The 25,652-nt window shown below is 34.6% G+C and overlaps 1 protein-coding gene across 2 annotated transcripts in view; it reads right to left on the bottom strand.

Moving 5' to 3' along the window:
* Nucleotides 1-25,652, bottom strand: part of LOC106874719 (interference hedgehog) — a 325,926-nt gene that overhangs the window by 233,260 nt on the left and 67,014 nt on the right. For both annotated transcript variants that reach the window (XM_089338298.1, XM_089338297.1), the window contains exon 2: nt 4,537-4,705. In XM_089338298.1, coding sequence (XP_089194424.1) covers nt 4,537-4,624 — 88 coding nt within the window. In that variant the 5' untranslated portion in view covers nt 4,625-4,705. The remainder of the gene's footprint in view (nt 1-4,536; nt 4,706-25,652) is intronic.

Raw genomic sequence — 25,652 nt, forward strand, 5'->3', positions numbered from 1 at the left:
TCAGTCATGTATACACACACACACACATCACATATCTAGAGAAACATGGGCAAAGACACACCAAAGTACTGAAATACACACATTATGGGCACAACAGATAGAAATAGATACACACAGTTATATTATTATAAGCTACCATGATGCACACACACCCATATATAAAACTTGAGAATTGATGACAGCATAGATGGAAGAGACCCACCGAACTATAGAATAGAATGAAACACACACACTAGAACATACACTCACATATATAAGTTTTTAAAAAAATAAATGAAAAAAAATCTCTGAATACAAAAACATATTTATTTCAGAATTTATTTTCCTAAAAGCGTAAGCTACACATGAACTACTACTAAAAATAAAGCAGGCCTATCAATGAAGCTCTTTGTAAACAATTTTTTACCCTGGTCTTCCTTCCCATGCTACTGAGATGCAGTGTAAATATTTTTATTGTCTTGTCTGCAAAAGGAAAGTCATCAAGCCAGTGTATTTTTATTCTTTTATTTATATATATTTAGCATAATTAAAAAAAAAATTATTGTGCCACTTTATCATCCACATCATTATCATTACCGGATGGCAATGATAATGATGTGGATGATAAAGTGGCACAATAATTTTTTTTTAAATTATGCTAAATATACATTACATTTTTTTTCTTTGCACATAATCATCATTATATGTGTATATAATACCTACACACACGTACAAACACAAGTATAAGTGAGTAGTTTAGAAGTTTAGTCAGAAACACAAATAAACTTCTAAATTTAACCCCATCCTGACACATTGGGCAAGTGTCTTCTGCTGTAACTTTGATTAACCAATGCTCTTTGAGAGAAATTTTGGAAACAAAATTTGTGGATGCCCATTGTGTGTGCATGCATGTATTTGAGTGTGTGCATGTGTATTTCTGTGAGTGAGTGTGTGTGTGTGTGTGTGTGTGTGTGTGTATGTGTGAGTGAGAGAAAGAGAGAGAGTATTCACCAGTGTAAACTAAAGTATTGAGTTGTACCTGTTTATGTCAAACTTAGACATTCAATAAAAGTGGTTAATAAAACAAATATCAGAATGAAATAAGTGCTGGGATCAATATCATTGATTAAAATTCTTGAAGGTGATGTCCCAGTATGGCTGCAATCCAGTGACTGAAACTAATAAATGAATAACAGAAGTAAACTCATTAAACAGTATCCCATTATGCTAAGATATCAGATACATCAGACAAAATCTGAGTTAAAAAAGTAACCATCAGTGTTAGGGGTACCTATGCTAGATGTGCTAGGTTAGCGCTATACACCCAGAATGGTAAATTTATCATAAATATTGGTTTAAAATTTTGGCACAAGGCCAGCAATTTTAGGAAGTGAGGTAAGTCGATTACATTGATCTCAGTGCTCAACTGGTACTTAATTTATCAACCTTAAACAGATGAAAGGCAAAATCACCCTTGGTGGAATTCGAACTCAGAATGTAAAGATGGGCAGCGTGCCACTAAGCATTTTGGCCAGCGTGTTAATGATTCTGCTGGCTTACCACCTTAAATTCATCATAAATATTAAACTCGATAATATAATCATAGGTGATAACAAGAATCTATTTCCTCTGTCCCCTTTTATGAAATACTGATGGCTCTGGGCATTTGCAACATAAAAATTGTTGTAGGGGATTAATAATAATGGTCATCCCCTACGTGAAGAATGGAATAACCTAGTCACTATAAGTAAAGAAGTACATGAAGTATGGGAGTATGTAGTAGGTGGTCAGAGATAGTTGTCTTTACTGGTTTTACTAAGTATACTGTATACCGAAGTGGGTGTTGTAACAATCCAACATTTTAAAGATACAACAGTGGCGATAGGGAATTAAACAACTCATAAGGAATTAATAAACTCGACGAGGATTTAAACAACTCATGAGGAATTAAGAAACTCAAAGAGGAGTTAATAAACTCACAAAGTTTTGGCTGTATGGAAGTTTATGAAAAAAAATCGTAAAATTATGGAAAATTTGTAGGCCAGTTTGCTCAGGTTGCTAAAACAGCAACAAGAGCAACTAAAAGAACAACTGAAGCAACAACAACTGATAGAACAACAGCAGCAGCAAATACAACTGCAAGAGCAACACCAGAAGCAACAAATATGAACCTGATGAAGGAGTTACCTTCGAAGCATACTACTGAAGATATGAGCAAATCTTCGATAAAGAATGTAGAGATTGGGTGTGAAATGAAACCAAGACGTGAACCTATACTCATTGTGTGATGGCGTACTGATGTATGTACAGAAAGTAGTGATACCAGAAACACTACAAAAGAAAATGTTGAGAGAATTTTACATTGGACACACTGGTATTTCAAGGATGAAAGCATTAATGCAGTTATGTATACTGGCCAAAAACGGGCAGAGACATCGAAAATTTGGTGATAGGCTGTAGAGGATGTGTTGTAGTAGCAAAATTGCCCACTATAAAAAGTGAACCTTGGCCAAAAATAGATATTCCATGGTCAAGACTACACGCCGATTTTGCTGGTCCTTTAAATGTTTCTTACTACTTAGTGGTAGTTGTTAGTTTTTTGAAATGGCCTGAAATTTGTAAGTGTAAAAAATGAACTTCCTCAACTGTGATAAATTTTTTACACGAATTGTTTGCAAGATTTGGCATCCCACACAAGATAGTGTCTGACAATGGTTCCTATTTTTAAAAGTGTTTTCTATCCTGCCTTTTAATTACCTTTTTCAGCATACAGGAATATGAGGCAAATGAAAGAAAGGGTTAGCAACAATATTTAAAAAATCTAAAAATGTATATAAATCAATCTTTTAAATAAGATAAGTTGGAAAGCAGCAATTAGCTATGAATGATAGAGATTAGACTATTGACTTGCAGTCAGTTAGGTTTTTCTTTTCGTCTGTCTCTTCAAAGAAACCCCTAACTAACTTCAATTGTTATTTGAAGCAGAAGATAAGGGTAGGGAAACTGCCCTGTTCTTAAGTAAATTAAGTAGGTAGATGAGAGGAAAAGAAAGAATGTGGATAAAAATGGTAGAAGAGTCTATAAAGACAGCTAACTGAATTGAGTTACTTTACTGTTTCATTGCTTTAATTCAATGTATTAACATCCAAATCACTCGGTCAAATTTAATACTTATTTATTCACATTGTTTTGAATGTTTTGAATTAATCATGCATTATCTTATGGCTTCAAGATTTCAATGACATGATTGTTTATTTTTAGAGTGATATTGTAGTGTAGGGTGTGAGAGGATTTGGATGATTTGAACACAAAACAGGAAGAATATTTGGGTCAGATAGGGCCAGTTTAAATGCTAAAGTGTTACATCTCTAGCAGGTGTAGCAGGTAACAAATCAAGTTATTTACAATGAAATTTAGTTGGAGACTGGGTTTCTGTACTTCTGAACACTCACATGCACAAAAATATATTAGTGAATTCACCATAAATGGAATGCCATTAATTATTCTACATGTGCTCTTATTTAATAGTAGGTTAATCCTAATCATGCAGATCTCTCAAATGTTGGTCAAATGTATAAAGTGCAAACACAGGACTCTTACTCCAAATATACCAGACTTTATTAAACATGGTATTTGAAGAAACTAGCAGTCCATGTCTATGACTGTCTCTCTGAGACCTCATGAAAGAGGGTGATATATGCAATTGCTGTAGAGAGAGAGAGAGAGAGAGAGAGAGAGAGAGAGAGAGAGAGAGAGAGAGAGAGAGAGAGAGAGAGAGAGAGAGAGAGAGAGAGAGAGAGAGAGAGAGAGAGAGAGAGAGAGAGAGAGAGAGAGAGAGGAGCATTTTCAATTTGGTGTAGCCAAGTTCATTCTTTTACATAGTTGTAGTTGATATGAGTAAGCTCCAGAAACAAGCCAAATTTGCATTAAAGTTCACCTTACCATGGATATATTGGATAATTCAGTGCTGGACATATTTTACCAGGCAAAAGATGGGATGGTCACAGGTGGAATGTCAGTGGAAAAGAGTGCGAAATTCTGCATAAATTTATGATCCTGAAAACAAAGCTAGCCAGTAATTCTATAACTGGTTTCAATCATTAGATTATGGTTATGCTGAGGCAATGCCTTTAAGGGTGAAAACTAGTACATATTTTACTGGCCTCAAAAGAATGAAAGGTAAAGTCAAGCATAGTAGGATTTGAACCCAAAATGTAAAGAAATATAATCAAACCAAACATATGACATAAGACAATAGGGCATCTTTATAAACTCTGCTACTGAATGTATTGTAGTGTGTTCTTTTATAAAATTATAATGGCAGGTTTTAATTTAGATATGTACATTTTAAAGTTGACAGTCTTGTACCAGAGATAGAGAAGTGTCACGTGAGTTAGAATCAAATGGGTTATAAACTGAATGACAGAACTGGATTTGATGTCAGGCAGGCTGCAATGAAAATAGTTAATGATTTGACAAAACTGAAATTACTCAAGCAAAAACAAAAAACATAAATCTGAGGTGATGTTAGGGGGATATGAATCAAGGTGGACTTACCTCCTTTAATTAAGGTAGCAAGGATCACAATTAACAAAAGGACCAACTCTTGACAGAGTCGCATTGGAATTGGATGATGTGCCATCATGGTTACAAGTTTTACTTAATAATACTTCATTCAGCTCTGCGATCTCAAGTGATAAATTCTTGATTTTTAGTAATGAGATATCTGTAAAATAAATAAATTAATAAATTGATTAGAATTGATTGGTCAATTAAAAATTAATGTTTTATATTGAACAAGAAACATTAAATTTTGCATTATTTAGATAACAAAATCAGTTTTCTTTTTAAAGTATTTAAACCAGCTTTATCTTGCCCAAATATTCGATCTGTTTTATGTTCAAACCAGCCAGATTGGGCTTCTCACACTTACCCAACAATGTCATTCTAAGAATAAAACAATCACAGCATCAGAATCTTGAATCTACAAGATAATGCATGGCTTATTGAAAACAATGTGAATTAAAAAAAGGCATTACTTTTGACAGAGCAATCTGAATGCTAAAGGGTTAAATTGCACAACATAGGATACCCCGATTACATTAGACAAGGCCCTACAATAAATAAAGGAATTATCTTTCTAAATGAAGGGCAAGTTCAGCAAAAAGAGGCTGATAGGATAAGTACCAAGCTTTAAAAAGAATACTGGGGTCAATTTGTTTGATCAAACTCTTCAATGCAGTGTCCCAGCATGGCTACAGCCTAATTACTGAAACAAGTAAAAGAATAAAATAGGTGTGGCTGTGTGGTAAGAAGCTTGCTTTTCAACCACATGGTTCCAAGTTCAGTCTCACAGCATGGCACCTTGGGCAAGTGTTTTCTGCTCTAGTCTTGGGTCGACTAAAGCTCTGTGAGTCGATTTGGTAGACAGAAACTGAAAGAAACCTGTCGCGCGTGTGTGTGTGTGTGCGTGTGTGTGCGCGCGCGCATTTGTGCTTTCCCACCACCACTGCTTGACAACTGGTGTTGGTGGGTTTACATCTCTGTAACTTAGCAGCTCAGCAAGAGAGACCAATAGAATAAGTACCAGGCTTTAAAAAATAAGTCCTGAGGTTGATTTGTTAGATTAAAACCCTTCCGGGCAGTGTCACAGCATGGCTACAGTTAAATGACTGAAACAAGTAAAAGGTATATATGCACACATGCGCATGCATGTGCACACACACAGACACACACACATACTTTACATGGAAAAGGTTGACAGCTACTTCGAGGCTTCAGCTCTGAAACATTCGTCAGAAAGAAGTTCAAGGAAGGCTACATAGCCAAGACTTTAAATATAACTACCAACTTTTTCCTTGCAAAAATTAAATATGTTACTCTACTGAATAACTACACAGAAAAGTATTGAACAATTCTTCAGTTTAATTAGTTTTTTTTTTTTTTTTTCCCTTTTAATTTCCAGTTTCTAAATATTTCAGAAATAAAATAAACTCATTTATTTGTGTCTTTATTTGACTATAGAGGGTTTTTTTAAAAATATAATTACAATTTTAAATTTTTCTCTTTGTCTCCTAAAATAAGCCAATTACAATTAAAACTTCTAAATTCTTTCTAATTACTAAAGCATGTTTCTAATGAATCTTAAACCAAAATGATTTTTAGATCTTTCAAAATTAAAATAATTCAGAAAAACTTTTACATGAAAAACAATAGTTACATTGGTGTAAACATATTTAATGTATTATTTAAATAATAATTAGAAATAGGTATACAGTAAAGAGAAAAAAGTAGTAATATTATTTTATGCTGAATGACGTCCTATAAAGGTGACAAATCCAGACAAACCTTTAACTCTTTAGTTTTGTGATTATTCAGGAAAATTTAATTCTTATTTATTTACATTGCTTTGAATTAATTATGCACTATCTCAGCTTTGAGATTCTGATGATGTGATTGTATATTTTTAGAATAATATTGCAGGGTAGGTGTAAGAGGTTGGATCTTCACAGTTTGAACATAAAACTGGTAGAATATTTGGGCTGGATATGGCCACTTTAAATGCTAAAGGGTTAGATGAAAGAAACCAGCAAAAATCTTAACATAAGGAGGCAACAGTGTAAGTTCATTGGACATTATGTTAAAATATAAAGCCTTGAATGTTTGGGGACAAGTGGGAAACTGAAAGCCACGGACATCAAAGAGAAGACATTCAATGGTTGGCTACAGAAAGAATGACCTAATAATATGGGCATTTGTACGTGAATATACACGATGCCTGTAGGTATGGCTTTAAAGAACAATAATGTTCATGTTTTGGGTTTCATCTGATTTTGTGATCTAAGCTCTAGATTGTTTGTATGTATGTATATATATATATATATATATATATATATATATATATATATATATATATATATATATGGGTATGGGAAAACAGAAACAGAAAAACTGTTAAATTAAACAATACAAGGATAATGGACATGAGCAATTGTTAGTGTTGGATAAAATGTTATGGTAGTATTTAGTGACAACCTTTTATGTTTTGTGGTAGATAATGTGAAGAGTTGTACATCAACTGTATTACCATATTTGCTCAATGTATATATATAATACGAGAAATTTAATACAAACATGGGGGCCAAAATAGTGGGTGGCATTATACTCTGAGTGTAAAGAAAAATAGACAAAAAATATTTTTAGATACAAAATTAGGGGTCACATTATATATGACTGCATTGTAGTTGACTAAATATGACAGTTTAGTACTGTATCACAGAAAAAAAACTTACTTTTACTAAACAATAAATCAAGTAGTCTTAACACTTATTATATGGTGCACTAGGACCGAGAATTTTGGGTGAAGAAACTTATGTACATCAACAGTATTTTAATTTACCAATAAACTAACTTTCAGGACTAAGTGACCAGGTAGAGTTAGTAGCTTACCTGACATACCACCACTAACATGGAAGCTTACTATATTCCCATTTTTCCAGACATTCTCTACTATTAGTGATAGATACAACACAGGTATGAATAGACTTAAAGAACAACAATGATCTGAATACACCTGAATCTGAATTCAAAAAGCTCTCCTTCCATTTGTTGCAACACATTGTGTGAACCAGCAAGTGGCTTTAGCCTCCCCCCACCCCTGAATTAAAGGGAATTGTTGGAATGTTTATTAGGGGACAGGCAGACTTAAAAGTCTACTATACTACTACTATCATTAACATCAACATTATCATTATCTATGTGGATGTATGTATGCGTCTATATGTACATTAAACGAAAAGCTTCCAATGAGTTTTCCAGTTGTTTAGTCAACTGAATTACTCACTGGTCTATAGTGTATGTGGTCGACTATTCCAGAAAGAATCAGCATGACAAAACATGTGACAAGGATTTACATCTGAATTACAAGTACAGTCCATGTTGACAGGATTCCATGCAATTTCCTTTTACTCATTTCCCCAACAAGACTTGGATTAATCCAAAGACCTGTTTCAATTCTCAGTTGAAACCATTTCAGTTGCTAATGTTTCAAGTAAAGCATGAACATCACAAAACCCAGCTTCCCTAAGGTAATTGTTGTATGAGCTTGTGTATGTGTGTGAGTGTTTTGGTGTATCATCATTTAATGTTCAATTTTCCATGCATGCATGGGTTGAACAGAATTTAAGGCAGACTTTCTATGGCTAGATGCCCTTCCTGTTGCCAGTCCAGTTTCCAAGCAAGGTAATATTTCCCCATGGCTAAATATGTTTTCACTGAAGACTGGGAACAAGGGACACAGTATGTATGACACCAAGTCTTGTTTACAACTACTGTGTGATGTCAGGATAAGGAGAGACAAAAATACACACCTCATCATTTAATGTCTATGTCCCACGCTGGCATGGACTGGATGGCTTGACAGGATCCGATGAGCCTAAGGACTGCATCATGCTCAGTATCTGCTTTGAAAAAGTTTCTATGGCTGGATACCCTTCCTAAAATCAACAACTTTACAGTGTCTACAGGGAGCTTTTTATTGTGCCACCAGCAAGACTATGACTCCAAAGGAGATGAATGGTAAAAGATGGATAAAAGTATGAGAGAAGAGAACATAGCAGAACAGGTTCCTTGTTGCAGAGAAGAGAGGATGGGAATGATTGGGTGGAGACAGAGAGTAGAGTAGGTGATGACTGACAGTGCTGAGCAGTATAATAGCAAAGATTAGGTAGTAGATAGGACAAGAGAGGGATGATATTGAGTAAGTTGCAGGAGTGGCTGGGAAGAGGAAAGAAGATGTAGTGCATGAGGAGGATGACAGGCACACCGTGATGGTAGTGGTGGAAATGGAGGTGGAGAGAACAGTCTTAAAGGATGACAGATGGAATAACAAGTGAAATGGTTCTGGGTAGAAAAGAAAATTAAGTGGTATCAAGGAACAGGTGCAGTTAGGGAGGTGATGGAGTGTCTTGGGGGTGGGGAAATGGGTGAAGGGACCAGTTGTGCATATATACAAATGTTATATATATTATGCATACACAGCTCAATCAGAACTTAGTTTCACCAAGATGGGCGAATTTTCTTAAGAACAGTATATCACCAGTTATCTTGGTCATTTGTAATCAAATCCAGCTGTTTCAAGGACCTGAGGTCAGCCTCCGTTATCTTATCCCATGTCTCCATGGATCTCCTTCATCCACAAATTCCACATTAAGATGTTGGCACTTCTTTATACAGCTGCCCTCATCCATACACATCACATGTCCAGACCAGTGCAGTCTTCAATCCTGCACACTATATCTGATTCCTCTTATGCCCCCACCTTTTTTCTAAGCACATTTGTATGGTCTTTTATGCATACTTACATTGCAGATAAACCATGCTTGCTTCATTTCTTTCAAGCCCTTTCCAATCCTCTGCATTCAAGGCCCCTGTCTCACTACCGTGCAACAATTCTAACACACTAAAACATTATACAATCTGCCATTTACTCTGGGAAAAAGACAAAGGTGGGGGAAAAAAAACCTTTGTTATCAGCAGCAGAATTTTCTCCAACCTGTTCTTACTTTAACTACAATATTTTCAAAGTTAATTACATGTCCAAGGTAACAAAAGCTATCAACCACTTCTAATGAGTTATCTGGTCATTTAAGAGGATCTATTTTTGGTGTGCTCACAGTAATACTGTTCTAGTGCATTTATTACATATTTACATTCTCTGACAATCTGCCTGTGATTTCACAACATGACTAGCGTGCCCATAGCCTACATTGGGTTACAGTGTATAGAGTTTATACCTACTGCTTTTCCACATTTCAAACAAAACCATTTCCCTGAAGGCACCATGTTCCTGTCTTCTTTCTTACTTATTAAAAGCTTTGTCTTTACTCAGTTTACCATAAACCTCTTGATTCTAGGCTTAGTTTCCATGCCTGGAATTTCATCTCTAATTCCTCTATGGATTTAGCTATGAGAACTAGATCATCAACATATACAAGTTCCCATGGATATCGATGAATACCTCTGTGATGGCCTGTAAGACTATGATAAGTAAGAGAGGACTGAGAAATGAGCTGCTAAATTCATTACTGAAATCGTTGACTCTCACTTTACCCACTGCAACTTTGTTCATAGCTTGTGCAGCCAACACATATATATATATATATATACATAAAGATTGCCTTTTGATATTAATACTGCTTCCATCACTAATATCTATTTTTCAATAAACCTGCTGGCTACTTGCAACATCAGTGACTGATAAGTTATTCTCTATATTGTTGACAGTGAGATTTGGCTGGCATGTGATGAGTGGACACCTGTCACTGAGGAAGTGCAGTACACTGAAATCACATGATCTGGCATCCATGCTAGACAGTTTTCGTCTGTTAAATATCTAATCAGTGAGTGTCCATTTTCTCAATGAACATAGACACATGCACAATAAAATGAAAATAAAAGTAAATAAAACAAATAGAAATAAAAGGTGAAAATGGTGTAGAAAGAAGGGCGTGTGACTGATTGATTGGCCAAACAGTTGCAATATATATCCACTGACACTGACATGAAACTAAATATTTAGCTCTCAAATTATCACTTTTTCTCTTTTATTTCTCTCTTCAATTCTTCCTTCTTCTCTTTTACATCTATTTAAAACGGAATTTTGTAAAGGATACTTTCATTAACATTGTAACATAAACATTTGCCTTTCATTTTTTGTTTTGTTGTTTAAGAGGAATAGAGAAGAATTTGGAAAAAGGATACCCATAATAGATTTCATCAATTTTTGAAAAAAACATTTTTTTTTTTTGTACTGAAAAGCAATCCACCCTTTAGTAGGGGTAAACCAATTCGAAATTTGATAACGACCTTGATAATATATCCAGGGTGTTCCAACTGGGCAGTGTTGGATGTTATATAATATATCAATTTCAAGAAAACTTGATATTTTAGCTTCCACAGGTGTATATACAAAAATAGCATATGACAAGTACACCTTTATTTTCACATGTGATATTTGAAGAATGTCAGTTGAGACTTGCTTGTTGAGATGCCAAAGTTAAGAAAACAAGTTCAGTCCTTGCTAGCAGCATGCACTGCAATCATCCATGCTATAATCTGAGGGAGGTCAAAGACTGAATGAAGAGCATTTGTGATATAAAGTTCCTGTTGTTGTTGCTTATCCCCAAATTGTTCCTGATTAAATAAAACTGATCAAAGGTGTCCTAGCTATGATCATCTCTGAAAGAGCCTCTATATAGTTGCTGGATCTGCTAGAAACTGCAGCCAAATCTCCCTCAAATCATATTCTAATATCATAAAAAAAAAAGGAAAGACACATTGGTTAAAAGTAATTTTTAAATAGACTGTTCGGAGTGAGGTGGGGAAGAGAGATGATCACAGCTAGGACACTTTTGATCAGTTCTATTTAATCAGGGACAATTTGGGGATAAGCAACAACAACAGAAACTTGATGTGTATAATGTTTATGCCAGTCAATATGGTGTAATGCTGCAATTCTATATCACAAATGCTCTTCATTCAGCACCTAGGACCACATTAATGTATTCTTAATTTATTTTAAGATGATAGGTGTGATTTTATTGAGATTTAGCTGCTAGTTCTTGCAGGCTGAGGATTTCATGTAGGCTCACTGTTTGTCAAATTGTATAGCATGACGATTGGCAAAGTTCATCTATGGATAATCCTTGATTTTCGATTTTTACTAACATTAAGAAATAACCAAAAGACAGTATTCATGCATTTATCCTTTCTGGCTAGTCATAACAGGATGTCAGTAATCAATGATTAATTTTCATCTTAGAATTTTGAGTAGTAAAGAAATTCTTTCAATCCACATTAATTTTTTATGCTAGCATATATTGGAAGGTTACTTACTAAGGCAGAATTTTTACACCTAGAAGCTATTCCTGTCACCAGCTCTGACATGTTTTTCAAGTAAGGAATTTTTTACTTCATTGCTCTTCAAATGAGATGAGCTAGCTGCATAGGATATTGCTTATGGTGAATGTAAACACATTACCTATTTGCCAGAAGATGTCATGTGAAGTCAAGGAATATAAACATTAATGGACACATGCATGCACACACACACGGGCTTCTAAACAGTCTGTATTCAACCAATTTCACTCACAGTCGCTATAAGGCTAAACTAGAAGATACTTGCTGAAGTTGTCATGCAGTGGGATAGAACCTGAAACCTGTGGTTATAAAACAAATTCTGTATCCACACAGTAATGCCTGCATCTAGTTAGTTAAACATTTTAGAACTCTGAGCAATAGTTGAGGAAAAAAGTTGAAAAGAAACAAAAAAATGAAATTCATTTAAAATTTCACCATTTGAAGAGAGCAAATTGGTAATTGTTAGAATATCAAAGAAAATGGTACTATAACAAAATGCATAAGTACTATGGGTATGCAAAACAAATAGAATAAAAAAGTATTATAGCCAATTAAATTTCAATTATGTTTACATTGCATACTGGCTTATAAATTATTATTTTTAGTATTATTAGTATTTGGATATTTCAGTTCAAGAAAGAATTTTTTTTTCTATGAAGAAAATAGAGTGAATAAATATTGTACATTCCTGTTACCATTTCTAAACAAGGCAACTACTAACTTCTCCTAAGGGAAAGATTATTCTTGATGACAAGTGATTGCCAACATTAAACACGCGAGCACACACACATACACACACACAGACAGACAGACACACACACACACACACACACACACACACAAATACATATGTATGTGATGCATGTATGTATACACATAAATACTAATGAATATATGTATATAAAACACAAACAAAAAATACATTATTATATAAATACACAAGTTATTTAATACATAAATAAACAAGACATAAACATATGTGTGTTTATATTAGAAGTTATGAAGTTATTTTCTTTATATATATTTATATATATTAATTTATGTTTATTTAAAATAAATGTTATACACTGGAATTTTATTTCATTTATGAAATATTTGAAACTCTGAACGGAATATGAATTGAGATTTGGGATTTATTATTATTATTATTGTTGTTGTTGTTGTCGTCGTTCACTTCACTTCTGATTTATCTAGGTCTATGTCAAGTCTCAATTCCATCCTGCAGCTTTGAGATGCAACATTTTCCACAACAGAGGAGCTGTTTCATGCATTGCTGAAAACTGAATACTTTTTAAGTTTGTTATTTGTAGCTTTTGATGCCAGAATATCGCTCTTTTTGAGATGGTCCCAAGCGCACTAATCACAATAGGTACCACACTCACTTTTGAGGTTCTATGGATCTTTTTCAATTCCAATCCTAGGTCTTGTTACTTCGTGACTTTCTCATCATCTGTCTTCACAATACTCTGGTCTGCAAGTATAGCTACATAGATGAAGATCCATTCTTTGGATTCCTCCAGTAGTAGAATGATACCTGGTTGGTTATGATGCAGCTTTTTGTCTGTGTATTGGCATGTGAGTTTCACCTCATCATTCTCTCCAACTGGCAAAGATTGGTGCTCAGACCAATTGTTGAAATATTTTAGCCCATACTTCTTAGTTTGTCGTGGCCTTTTTTGTTCTCCTTTTGGGATAGTTTTCAGCATCCACTTACTATCTGACTAAGTCTCAGGTGATTTTCCAATCTACACAAAAGTGATATTGATGTCTTATCAATACTACATTTAATTGAGTTAGTAGATAAAGCTTGTTCTTGAGCAATAACAATCAGTCCTTCCATCTCCTTTTTAAAAAAATGCCATAACCATCTCCAGGAGTCTTCATTGGCTTCATCTGCTGTTTGTTGGAAAAACTATCCTTGTAGGACTTTCTCTTTCCAGTTGATGATCCTTTGCTAATTAGTCCTCATTTGTACTACTGAAGAGTCTCACCATTGTTACTGATCACCTTCTCACTCAGTGCAACCTTCAACATTCCTTCATCACTATTCCTCAGAAAGGCATGCATGGATTTGATCTCACTCACAACACTATCTTCTGTTCCAACCAATCCTCTTCCACTTTCCTTCCTAGATGAGTATAGCCTTGCTACATTATTTCTAGTACAAAGGTACTCATGCATAGCCATTATTTTCCTAGTGTTTCTGTCATATTGACCAGTTCTTCTGTCCATTCCACAACTCCTGCATAGTAATGTATCACACCTACAGCTCACGTGTTGATACCTCTAATCAGGTTCCCTCCATTTAGTTTAGTCCTAGCTAACTTTGTAACTCTTCTGGTATATTCAGAAGAAATGTTCTCTTTCATCTTAGTGTACAGCATCTGGCCCAGTTGTAATATACCAAAATACTTGTAACCCTCTCTGTTAACTTATCTGTTCATCATTTGGAAGTTGTACTCTACTGTTATCTACTTTTTACTCTCTCCTGAGCTACCCTGTCATGTCATTGCAAGTATTCTGTTGTGCCATTCAACCACATCCAAAGATTATGCAGTCAATTGCCTCCGGATGTTCTCTGCATACATGATACATTGGGCTACTTTCATGTTTCAGAACATTACACTGGTAATTCCTAGCTGGAAGGCACTGGCCCAGAGTGGAAATAATATACCCCACTAGTTTCTGGCTTAAGACCAGAGTATGTCAGCCACAGATAGGTAAGGGTCCCAGGCTCTAATCAAATATTTACCATCCAGTGGGATGGAGGCTGATCTGTTTGGTTATATTCTTCATTTGTTTTGCCTTTTCAGTTGGGAATACATTTTCTTCAGGTACTGGTTCATCTAGCTGCATTTCTTCAAAGTATATTATTGCATTTTCACTACTAAATGCAACTTTTTGATACCTTCATGTTCCAGAATTAGATTTGACATCCAATCATTTGCTTGTTGCAGGTATGTGGAAGGTCCCATGGTTGTAAATTTTCGTTGTGAGTTAAAATTGTATTAATTCTTGACTGCCTTCGTTCCTTGGCAGGTGTATTCAGTTTGTGTCTGCTTCTGAGTGATGCATATGATGCATTGTTATCAGCTTTCAGATTTTGGTGTCAACCTGGCTGATCTCAGAGATGGACCAATACAGGTATGACTAATATGTTTTTGGTCAACTCAGTTTTCAGAATAGCTTTTACTCTGCAATAGCATTCCTTTCTTATTATCTTTTCACTTACTAGTAAGTGCTTAATTCCATCTCTTTCACAAATACCTAAATACTTATGAATGCTCTGAAGTTTTAATTCTTTTTTGTTATCTCTATCTAGGGTGATGCTGTATGTGTTTGAAATTTTTTCCATAATAAATGTAACCATGGTCAAATCCAAACTCCATTTTGATGCCATCAATAAACTGTTTAACCGTGAAGGAATGCTTGCAGTTGTTGATCATTTTCTGCAAAAAGTTTTAAGTCATATATATAGAGAAGATGGTTCTATGACACGAGATAAAAAAAATTCCTGATTATTAGTGAAATTTTGAATGTTTCTAGGCTGTGAGGAAGACTATCAAAAGCCTTTCTGTAGTCTATCCAGGCCTTTGAAAGATTTTTATCCTGTTGTGAACAATCAGCAAAAATCAATTTGTTATTAGTAGTTGATCCCTGCATTTACATAACCCACATTTACATCCTTTTATTTCATCAAGGAAAATGTCTTTAACAAGGAAAGCATATGTACATTACATTGGGACAGATGTGATGATCATTCCTTCATTAAACAAACTCTTTATTTTGGACTACACTATCCAATATGTCTTATTTTAGTCAGTAGTATGTGATTTGAGATCAGCTATTTTTAATATTCTGTGTTAGTGACCTAAAGTTAGTTATACTAAATGCAACCAAATTCTTGGTTATTTTCAAAATTTATAGGAACCTAGCAACTGTATTTCATTAGAAATATGGTAAGAAAAAGATGAAATATGACATTGTTATGGGTAATGATAGATGACACAACCCTGGAGTTGCTAGCATCTTAGACAAGCTGACTTTCAGTATCCCTATAAGTGTAATTCTTAAAAACTTTTACAAAGAGGAGAAATTGCAAATATAGGAATAAAGTGTTTACTATAAAATATAAGCTAAGAGAACAGTTCAGATTCAAATCTTTTCACTGATATGACTGGGATGGGGGGAGAAAGAGAGAGAGAAAGAGAGAGAGAGAGAGAAAGTGAGAGAGAGAAAGAGAGAGAGAGAAAGAGAGAGAAATATATGCACATAACTGGCAGGTGGAGTGGGTGAAAGAAAGTACAAAGGGTTTCATCGATCATCTGTTGATGCAATGAATTTTTCCTAATAAAGAATATGAGAAAAAAAAAACATGCTAAAAAACATAAGTAATCCTAAAACATTTTTTCTTGATTTTAGAATAGCAAATATTTTCATAGTACTTTTTATATCTTTTTCTTTTTCTTTTCCATTTTACAAGATCATTTTCTATTGACAAAATTGTCAAAGAATTTAATCTGTCTTGTGTAAATATGTATTTAGAAGTTTTACTTCACTAAAGTATCTCACTGATATGGTCACGGTTATGGATATCAAAAGCATTATGTTAAAGCAACCCAGATTTGCCAAGATATCCTATAACTTATTACTGTTGAAGAACATAATGGCTTCTATTGGAAGCATTACAGCTCCAAGAAACAAATATTCAACAATATTTAGTTCAGTTAAGAAATTACTTCTGTCAGTATCACACAACAGTTAAAATAAGCTCAACTCCACTCAAGGAATTTTCCCATTATACGTTATTTTATTTATGCTACATGCTTCAGAGTACTATGTCATGAGGTACCTCCAAGCACAAAGTACTCTGGATAACTGCCTGGGATATTGGTGCCTTTAACAGGCCTTGATTTGGTAACGATTATTGTGAAAACTACAACTCATATCCTCTAATTTGAAGCAGTTTATGAATAATTTGCTTGCTGAAATTAATCATTTCACAATATTGGTTTCAAATTTTGGCATAAGGCCAGCAAGATTGGGCGTGGGGGGGGGGGGAGTCGATTATATCGATTCAAGTGCTCAACTGGTACTTATTTTATTAACCTTGAAATAATGAAGTTAACCTTGGTGGAATTTGAAATCAGAATGTAAAGATGAAAAAAATGCTGCTAAGCATTCTGCCTGGCATGCTAACGATTCTCTCCTCCTTAATCATTTCACTATATTGCCCACTCATTACATAACTGAGAAAGGAACAATAAAACACTTGCAATAGGTTGGGACTGACAACACCTGAGCCAGTAGATGCAAGTCTTATATTTTTACTTGGCAATTTCAGTGCATGGCATTTTTGCTAAAGTATTTAAATGCTCTGTTCTGTTTTAAAGTATTTGATGTTCTATTCCCAATGAAAATTTTTCCCCAAAAAAAACTTGCATTTTCATTTGCAATATTTGGGGTTATATTAATCGTGATTCATGCCTTAAAATTCAGGAGGTATAATCTTGGGAGAAAAGAATCGGGGTAACTTTAATTCAGCACTCTTCTGTCTTTGATAATCAAAGACTTCAAAAATAGAAATAAAAACAAAAAATCATTTTCGCTTACAAAATAAGATTTTATCTTAACTCTTTTGATACCAACCTATTAGTTCTCTGAAACAAAACAACTCCCTTTAAACTTCATTTTTTATTTTGATTGAAATCTTATATCATCAAATGTTATGTAAGAATCTCTTCTTAAGTTGCATTCCTAATACCAGCTTAATAATAGAACAATTCCTTATATTATTACATTTCTCCAAATTCCAGATTATTTTCAAACTTATTGAAACACATAAGTAGTGGATTTCAATATAAATATAGATGCAAAAGTAATCCTTAAAGTTGATCAAATTTGGCCAAAATTCATGAGAATAATCAGCAAATGAAAAATGGTCATATAAAATACCTGGGTTTTTTGTAGTGCTTTGAGGGGATACTACAAATTAATCAGAGAATTCAACAGATTATTAAGTCTGACCATACTCACAATGAGGGCTGGAATTTCAAAAGACCTATGTATGTTAAAAAAAAAGCATAATGTGAGAGTGTGTGTGTGCACGTGCACATGCGCACATGCATATATATGTGTGTACACACACTTTTCATAATGAATACATGTTTACATATTTTTTAATCAAGAATGGATGCACATGTAAATTATTCACAACAAAAAGTACCAGCTAGATGCTGAAGTCAATTTAAATTAACTGTTACCTCCTCCAAAACATGTGGCCACTTGCCTACATTCAAAATAATAATTACTGGTGGCAGGACTGCAGGATTACCCTGTAGTATTTATCTATATATCTTTACATTCTGAGTTCTAGTTCCACTAAGGTTAATTTAGTATTTAATTCCTACAGGACCAAAAAGAAAAATGTACCAGCAATATACTATGGATTGATTCATTTGAATATACTCTTCCATTAATTTTTGACCTTATGTTAATATTAGAAGACCTTATTTATCAGTTATCAAATTTATGTATCCAGCATCAGTTATCTGAGGCTTAGGGACTGCATTAAGAACAACAATATCATCAACAGAAACCCACAGTGGGAGGCACCTACCATCCTATTAAAACATAGATTTCTCCAGATTATTGTTGTTGCTGTTGTATAATATCTTTGGCTAGGAACAAGTTGGATTATTTACAGCATCTGATAAGCTATTAAAGAGAAAATACCCAACTGAAACATGTCTTTATAAACAAGGGAAATCAAGATAAGAAACTGAATAAAACTAATGATTATTATCATATAACCCCACTCCACCCTGCACCACACCATCTTCCCGCACGCAGTTCAACCTCCATAACCCACCACCACCACTACTGATGCTGCCATCATGGTTAAGAAGTTTGCTTCAAACATTCACATAGTTCCAGGTTCTATTACATTGCACAACAACTTAGCCATCCTGATAGCATGAAAGACAATGCTAATCTTGGTGGAATCTGAATTCAGAATGTAAAGGATCAAAATTGGTACATTACCATTTCACCACCTTTAACCTATTAGCATTTAAACTGACCATATCCAGCCAAAATAATCTATCTGCTTTATCTTCATCTGGCCAGATCTGGACTCTCACACCTATCCTACAATATTATTCTAAAAATAAACAATCACATAATTGAAATCTCAAAGCTACAAGGTAATGTATGACTAATTCACATCAATGTGAATAAATAAACATTAGATTTGACAGAGAAATCTGAATGCTTAAGGGTTGCAGGGGATAAATAATGATTTCTTATATAAACAAGAAAGTACCAGGTGTTAGATATGTATGGAATGGGATTCAATGATGTTCACCTTTACACAAGAGCCTTAGCAATAGCATTATCAGGTGATTGACATAATTTAACAGCCAAGTATTGGAATCAGTATGCTGGGAACCCATCAAAACATTCAATGAAAGAAATAGCTGTTTAGCTCGTAGTCAGCCCTCATCTAATAAACTTATAATTAAAAGCATTACTTCCATGACCACCTCATGTTCTGTGTATCTAGGACTACATGAGTCAATGTGTGTTGTCTTTCCTCAAGACAGTAGTGGTGTCATTTGAGAAAGATTTGGTTCCCAGTAGTTTCTAATTTTGTCATTACCAAGGACTCCATTTTATTAAAATGAGTTTTCCACTGGTCCCAAATTTTGGGTAGTCAACAAATTTGTGACTAAGCTTACAGACTCCTAGCACTACTTTTGTGGCTCTTCTTCTAGTAGACCTACTATTAAAGGCAGTCCAGCTTTCATTCATAAGTCTGCTTGATCATGACTGATATGTGGCTAAAGAACAATAACAACCATTTGCTCAGTCATTTCACTTCTACCAGTCATTTCACTGCCCCCCCCCCCCTATTATATTCATCAAATATCTATTCTATAAACTTCACTGTGGCAAGTGCTGTAAAAAGATGCACTGGGCAACTCTTTATACCAGTAATACCCTGGCACAAAGTAAAAAAAAAAAATCAGTTATTATAATACTCTTCGTGTACAGTTGTGAAACACACTGAAAGAAGCATTATACCAACAGTAATTTGTTCAACTTTAAATGAATATTTGATTAATTAATTTAAGGTTGATTAATTAATTTATAGATAGATAGACAGGGTGATATAGTAGAGATGAGGGCAAGTAGTGATTATTTAAGACAATTTTTAACTAACATTACCAGAATGTCTTTAAAATGCATTAATTTAATATGGTGTAACAAAATCCTGTGAGTTTTATGTGTACTCAGAATCAAGAAATTTAAAACTCCTAAAATTATGTTTTTATAATGAGTAAAATTGGAGGCATTAAATAAATTAAATTAATAAAAACATATGCATACAGATGGTGGTGGTGGTGGTGGTGGTGGTAGTGATGGTGGTGGTGGTGGTGGTAGTGATGGTGGTGGTGGTGGTGATGGTAATGGTGGTGGTGATGAAATATACTGAATATAGTTTACTTAATTATTAAGTTTATTAGAATATAATATGAAAACTAAGTTAAATAACAGACATTGGCACTGTGAAATTTGATACAATGGTATAAATGCATATTTGTTGAAGTTGAATACAATGTCAGTGGGGTTTAGTGTAAAAAAATACTGGTTTCTTAAGGATAGGCAAAAAAAAGACACCCAATATGTTATTATTTAGTCTTAGGTCAGCTTTGATCAAGCAGATCAATTAATCAAAAGTTTAATCCATCCATTTTTTTTTTTTTTTTTTTTGCAAGCGTAGTTTATTTAGGACTACATTGTCCTATAGCCTTCCATGTAGCATGTAAGTTCAAGATTTGGCAGATCAAACAACCAAATGTAGACTCCCATATTGACTCACTTATGCTCTGTTGTTTATTTAACTCCTGAATTAATACTGATTAAGTAAAGACCTTATTATCACAGGTGTCCCAACCAAACCCATCTCATTTCTTTTTTCTCAAACATCCAATGCTTCCTTCCTTTATTAAGATGATAGAATATGATTTGAGGAAAATTTGTCTTCTGTTTCCAGCAAGGTTGAGTTACCATATGAAGGCTCCCTCATTTTCTTGACTGTAAACAAGTTACCACCAAAATCAGTGACTCAGTTTCAATTCTCAACTAAAACTGCTTCACTCAATTTATACTGCCTGGGCCAAAGGCGAGGTCTTGACTTATATTTGTTAGAAAAAGTGGCCAAATGTCCCCCAATCCCTTGTTGGTGCCTCCAGAAAAATAGGAGAAAGTAACATGGATATATCAAATGATAGGTTTACTATGCTAAACACTTTTGATCAAAAGTCTGCTGATTGAGGCTGAAACTGAGCTTAAACAATTACAAAAACTTTAGTTAGAAACACTTCTGGGAAAGGCATGAATGTCATAGCCTCTAAATTCCCTTCTCCTAAATCCACCCACCAAACTTCCTAATTATTACTTTTATTATTAGCTATTAGCTTTTATGACTCATTAAGTATATAGAAACACATTGGTATTCATAAAGAAAACATGCCACCGTTCAACACTGTTCACTGAGTCTAATTAATTAAAGGCATTACAAACTTTGATTAGGAAAGGGGAAAGTTTTTAATTTTCTGTCGCCTACTAATTAATTGGTTTCAGAGTGATAAACCAGCTATGCAATTTTGTATGAGAGAGAGAGGCATGAGAAAGAGAAACAGAGAGGTGGGGGCAGATAGACAGAATGAGGATTAATAGAAAAGGAGTGAGTAAGTGTGAGAGAGGCAGATGATGTGAGAAAGATCGGAAGTATGAGAGAGAGGGAGAGAGATCTTTTCTACCATAGAAAGTCAACATATCACAACTTCCCTTTGGGTACAGTAGGAGGAAAAAGGAAATATAGAAGTGGGTTGAAGATTGGGTAAGAAAGGGTAGAAAGATTAGAAAGTACATACAGGATAGAAGACTGAAGAAAGCTAAGCAGTGGAAGAGAAGGTAAGAGAGGAAGAGGGGGAGGAAGGGGAGGAGGAGGAGGAAGGGGAGGAGGAGGAAGGAGAGGAGAGGAGAATAATGTTGTGGAGGGGAAAGCTTTAACTATCATTTTGGCCAAGGGTCAACCTTGATTGAACAAATCTATCCTCAATAACATTACAATTTTTTTAAGGATATCTAGGAATAGGTGGTTGCAGAAATTTACTTCATAATTGAAGGCTCAGAGTTGAACTTCAAGGTCGACCTGATTGTGAGAGAAAGTGGGCAGATGCATTGCACCAGTAATTCAAAGGTCCATCTTTGTAATAGTGTCCCATGCTGATTCAACCTGAAATCTACATTAAAAGTAGAAATGATAGTGAAATACTCAGGATCTCACATGTTATATTTAGATTTCAAATTCTGGCACAAAGTCAGCAATTTCAGGAGCGGGAGTGAGTCTGTTACATTGACCTCAGCCCTCAACTGGTACTTATTTTATCAACCACAAAAGAATGAAAGGTAAAGTCAACCTTGGTGGAATCTAAACTCAGAACGTAAACATGAACAAAATGCTGCTAAGCATTTTGCCCAGCATGAGCTTTTGTTTTTAATTTGATGAGTAATTTAGTAGACTGCTATTGAAGGATCTCATTAGAATCTTTCATAAAGAGTTTGCAATCCTTATCCTTAATGAGAGCACAAGAAATTGTCATCATCATTTGAAATTAACTTTTCCATACTTGCATGAGTCAGAAATTGTTGTGGCCAGAATTTTTCTATGACCAGATGATTCTGCCTGCTCACCACCTTAACTTAACATGTATTAAAGAAATCATTTTGATGATTACAGGTCAAATCTTTACTCAATGCATTACTCTTGGAGCTGATGAGCAGAAAGAACCTGAACTTGAGAAGAAGGGGCATCTCAACAGGTTGAACTATCATTTCAAGCATAATCTTCCGCAATATTTTCTATACTTCATTGAGATGAGAAATGTCGCAAGTATTACTAAATATGTTTACCCACTTTTCCTTTATGGAATATCATTAGCAATGCATTCCTCCAACCATAGCTAACTATATCAATTTCCAACAAATTCTTTATATAATATTACACAGAAGATCCAGCATTCTAATTACCCTAATTTGAGCAGTTTTGCTACTTTATCATGAATGCCAAGAGTTTTTCCATTTCAAAATTTGTGACAAACCATTCTTACTTCATGGTAAGTGGATGATGAAGAAAGAGTTTTTTTAAAAAAATTTGATGAGTAATTTAGTAGACTGCTATTGAAGGATCTCATTAGAATCTTTCATAAAGAGTTTGCAATCCTTAGCCTTAATGAGAGCATGAGAAATTGTCATCATCATTTGAAATTTACTTTTCCATACTTGCATAAGTCAGAAATTGTTGTGACCAGAATTTTTCTATGACCAGATGCTTTTCTTGTCACCAACCTTTATCTGTTTTCAAGTAAGGTAACATTTCCTCATGGCCAGACATGCTTTCCATAGAAAAATGGAAATGAACAACATTGCTTGTATGACCGTGATGTTTGTTTATAACAATTACCTGATGTCAAGACGAGATACACACACATATATACATATATATGCAATGACCTTCTTTCAGTTTCTGTCAACCAGATCCACTCACAAGGCTTTGGTTTGGTTGGCCCAAAGTTGTAATATAAAACAATAGCTCAAGGTGCCACACACACAGCCAAGCCTACATAAGAGAATAAAGTTCTTTAATAATCCTTTTGTTCTCGGGATTCTGAAATGACAGGCTATATATATATATTTTTTGTTATGAACGAAAAAATTTATATTCAGATAATTTCTCATTTGTACAACGTGAATTAGAACACCGCTCTCTGGTTTTGCAAGCGAAGATGATATAACAATTCTTTGTGGTCACATGACTGTTTATAATGTAGGCGGTATGATTTTAGTGCACTTTATGGTGTGGGTGAAGTATAAAGACTATTTGCCCATGTGGCAAATTAGTTTATGCTAGAAACCAATGTGAACAGGTGGTTCAAAGTTCATGCTGGAAGACGATGTGCAACAGGCGTGATGAAAGTCAACATGAATGGTTTTATGTAGTAGTCGGTGTCATGTGGTCGATGTCAGGCAGTTGATGTAAGCAATTTCGTATGGAACAGTTGAGACAGTATTTGGTGTAGAGTGTGAAGTTGGTTTTGGCAGTTAACGTAAACAGTGGACAGTTTTGAATTGACTGCTAAAATAGTGTGAACTCGGCAACATAAAGAAGGTAGAATGCTACCATGAATTCAGAAGTAACAACAATTTTGTTTATTATTTTCAACTCTTCTGACTTCTTTGACTATTGCTTCTTCTGCTCTAAGCAAATTGGTTTGCTGAGCTTTGCCTACGCGGTCTTCTGAGCTATCAGACACAGACTGTTGTGTTATAAGTGATTTCAGGAGGCTATATATATACTTATATATAAATACTTTTTTTCAGTGATTTGATTGTGGCCATGCTGTGGCACAATCTTGAAGAATTTTGAGTAGAAAAAATCAACCTCAGTACTTATTTATTTTTTTATGTCTGGTACTTACTCTATTGGCCTCTTTTGCCAAACTGCTATGTTATGGGAGCATAAACACAGATACAAAGACACACACACACACACACACACACACACACACACACACACACACACACACACACACACATATATATATATAGATAGATAGGAGGTCTGATCCATAAGTATCTAGACTGCTGCTATAGTAACGAAACTAAAGCATGCAGAGTGAAGCTGCTTGGCACAAATTGATCTGGAACTCTACTGTGCATGCACACTAAGTTTTAATGTTCTAGCTCACATCCACTGTTTACAGCAGTGCTTGGAAGGAACGTGTGTAGCGTGTCATCGTTGCATTGATCATGACAGAGAAAGTTGTCATGGTGATACCTGCTCAGAGGCCTATGCAAAGATGTAGAAAGTGTATGGAGAGGAGTGTATGAGCTGCACACGAGTGGTTCAGATATTTCCAAGATGGCCAAAAAAATGTCAATATTGATGAATGTTCTGGGAGACTTACAACCAGCAGAAGTGAGAAAAATAACACAGATGTGTGTGCAGCTGTGAGGGGAAATCGGTGAATCATCATCCGTGAGTTATCAGAGGATGTGCAGATTAGTTACGATTCAGTTAACTCCATTATCACTGAATATTTGGGTCTGAGATGCATATCTGCCAAGTTTGTACCAAAACTGTTTTCAGAAGAACAAAAAGACACTTGGGTTTCAGTTGTACAAGTTAACCTTGATTGTGTTGAGAACAATGAAAACTCTTTGAAAACTTTGCATAGGCCTCTGAGCAGGTATCACCAAGATTTTGGCAAAATTAGATGCAGACTCTCAGCTCAACTTTCTGTCATGGTCAATGCAACGATCACACACTACACTGTAAAAAGCGCAAATGAGCTAGAACATTAAAACTTAGTGCACATGCACAACAGAGTTCAAAGTAAGTCTGTGCCAAGTGGCTTCACTGTCCATGCTTTATCCTTGTTACTATAGCAACAGTCTGGATACTTATTGATCACACCACGTATATATATATATATATATATATATATATATATATATATATATATATATATATATATATATATATATATATATATATATATATATATATATATATATATATATATATATATATATATATATATACATACATACACACACACACATGATGGGATTCATTGACTTTTCTGTGACAATTCATAGCTGTTCTTCTTCTAAAAATACAC

This window comes from Octopus bimaculoides, chromosome 20 (genome assembly GCF_046866305.1).
Source record: "Octopus bimaculoides isolate indiv1 chromosome 20, ASM4686630v1, whole genome shotgun sequence".
NCBI classification, from domain to species: Eukaryota; Metazoa; Mollusca; class Cephalopoda; order Octopoda; family Octopodidae; genus Octopus; species Octopus bimaculoides.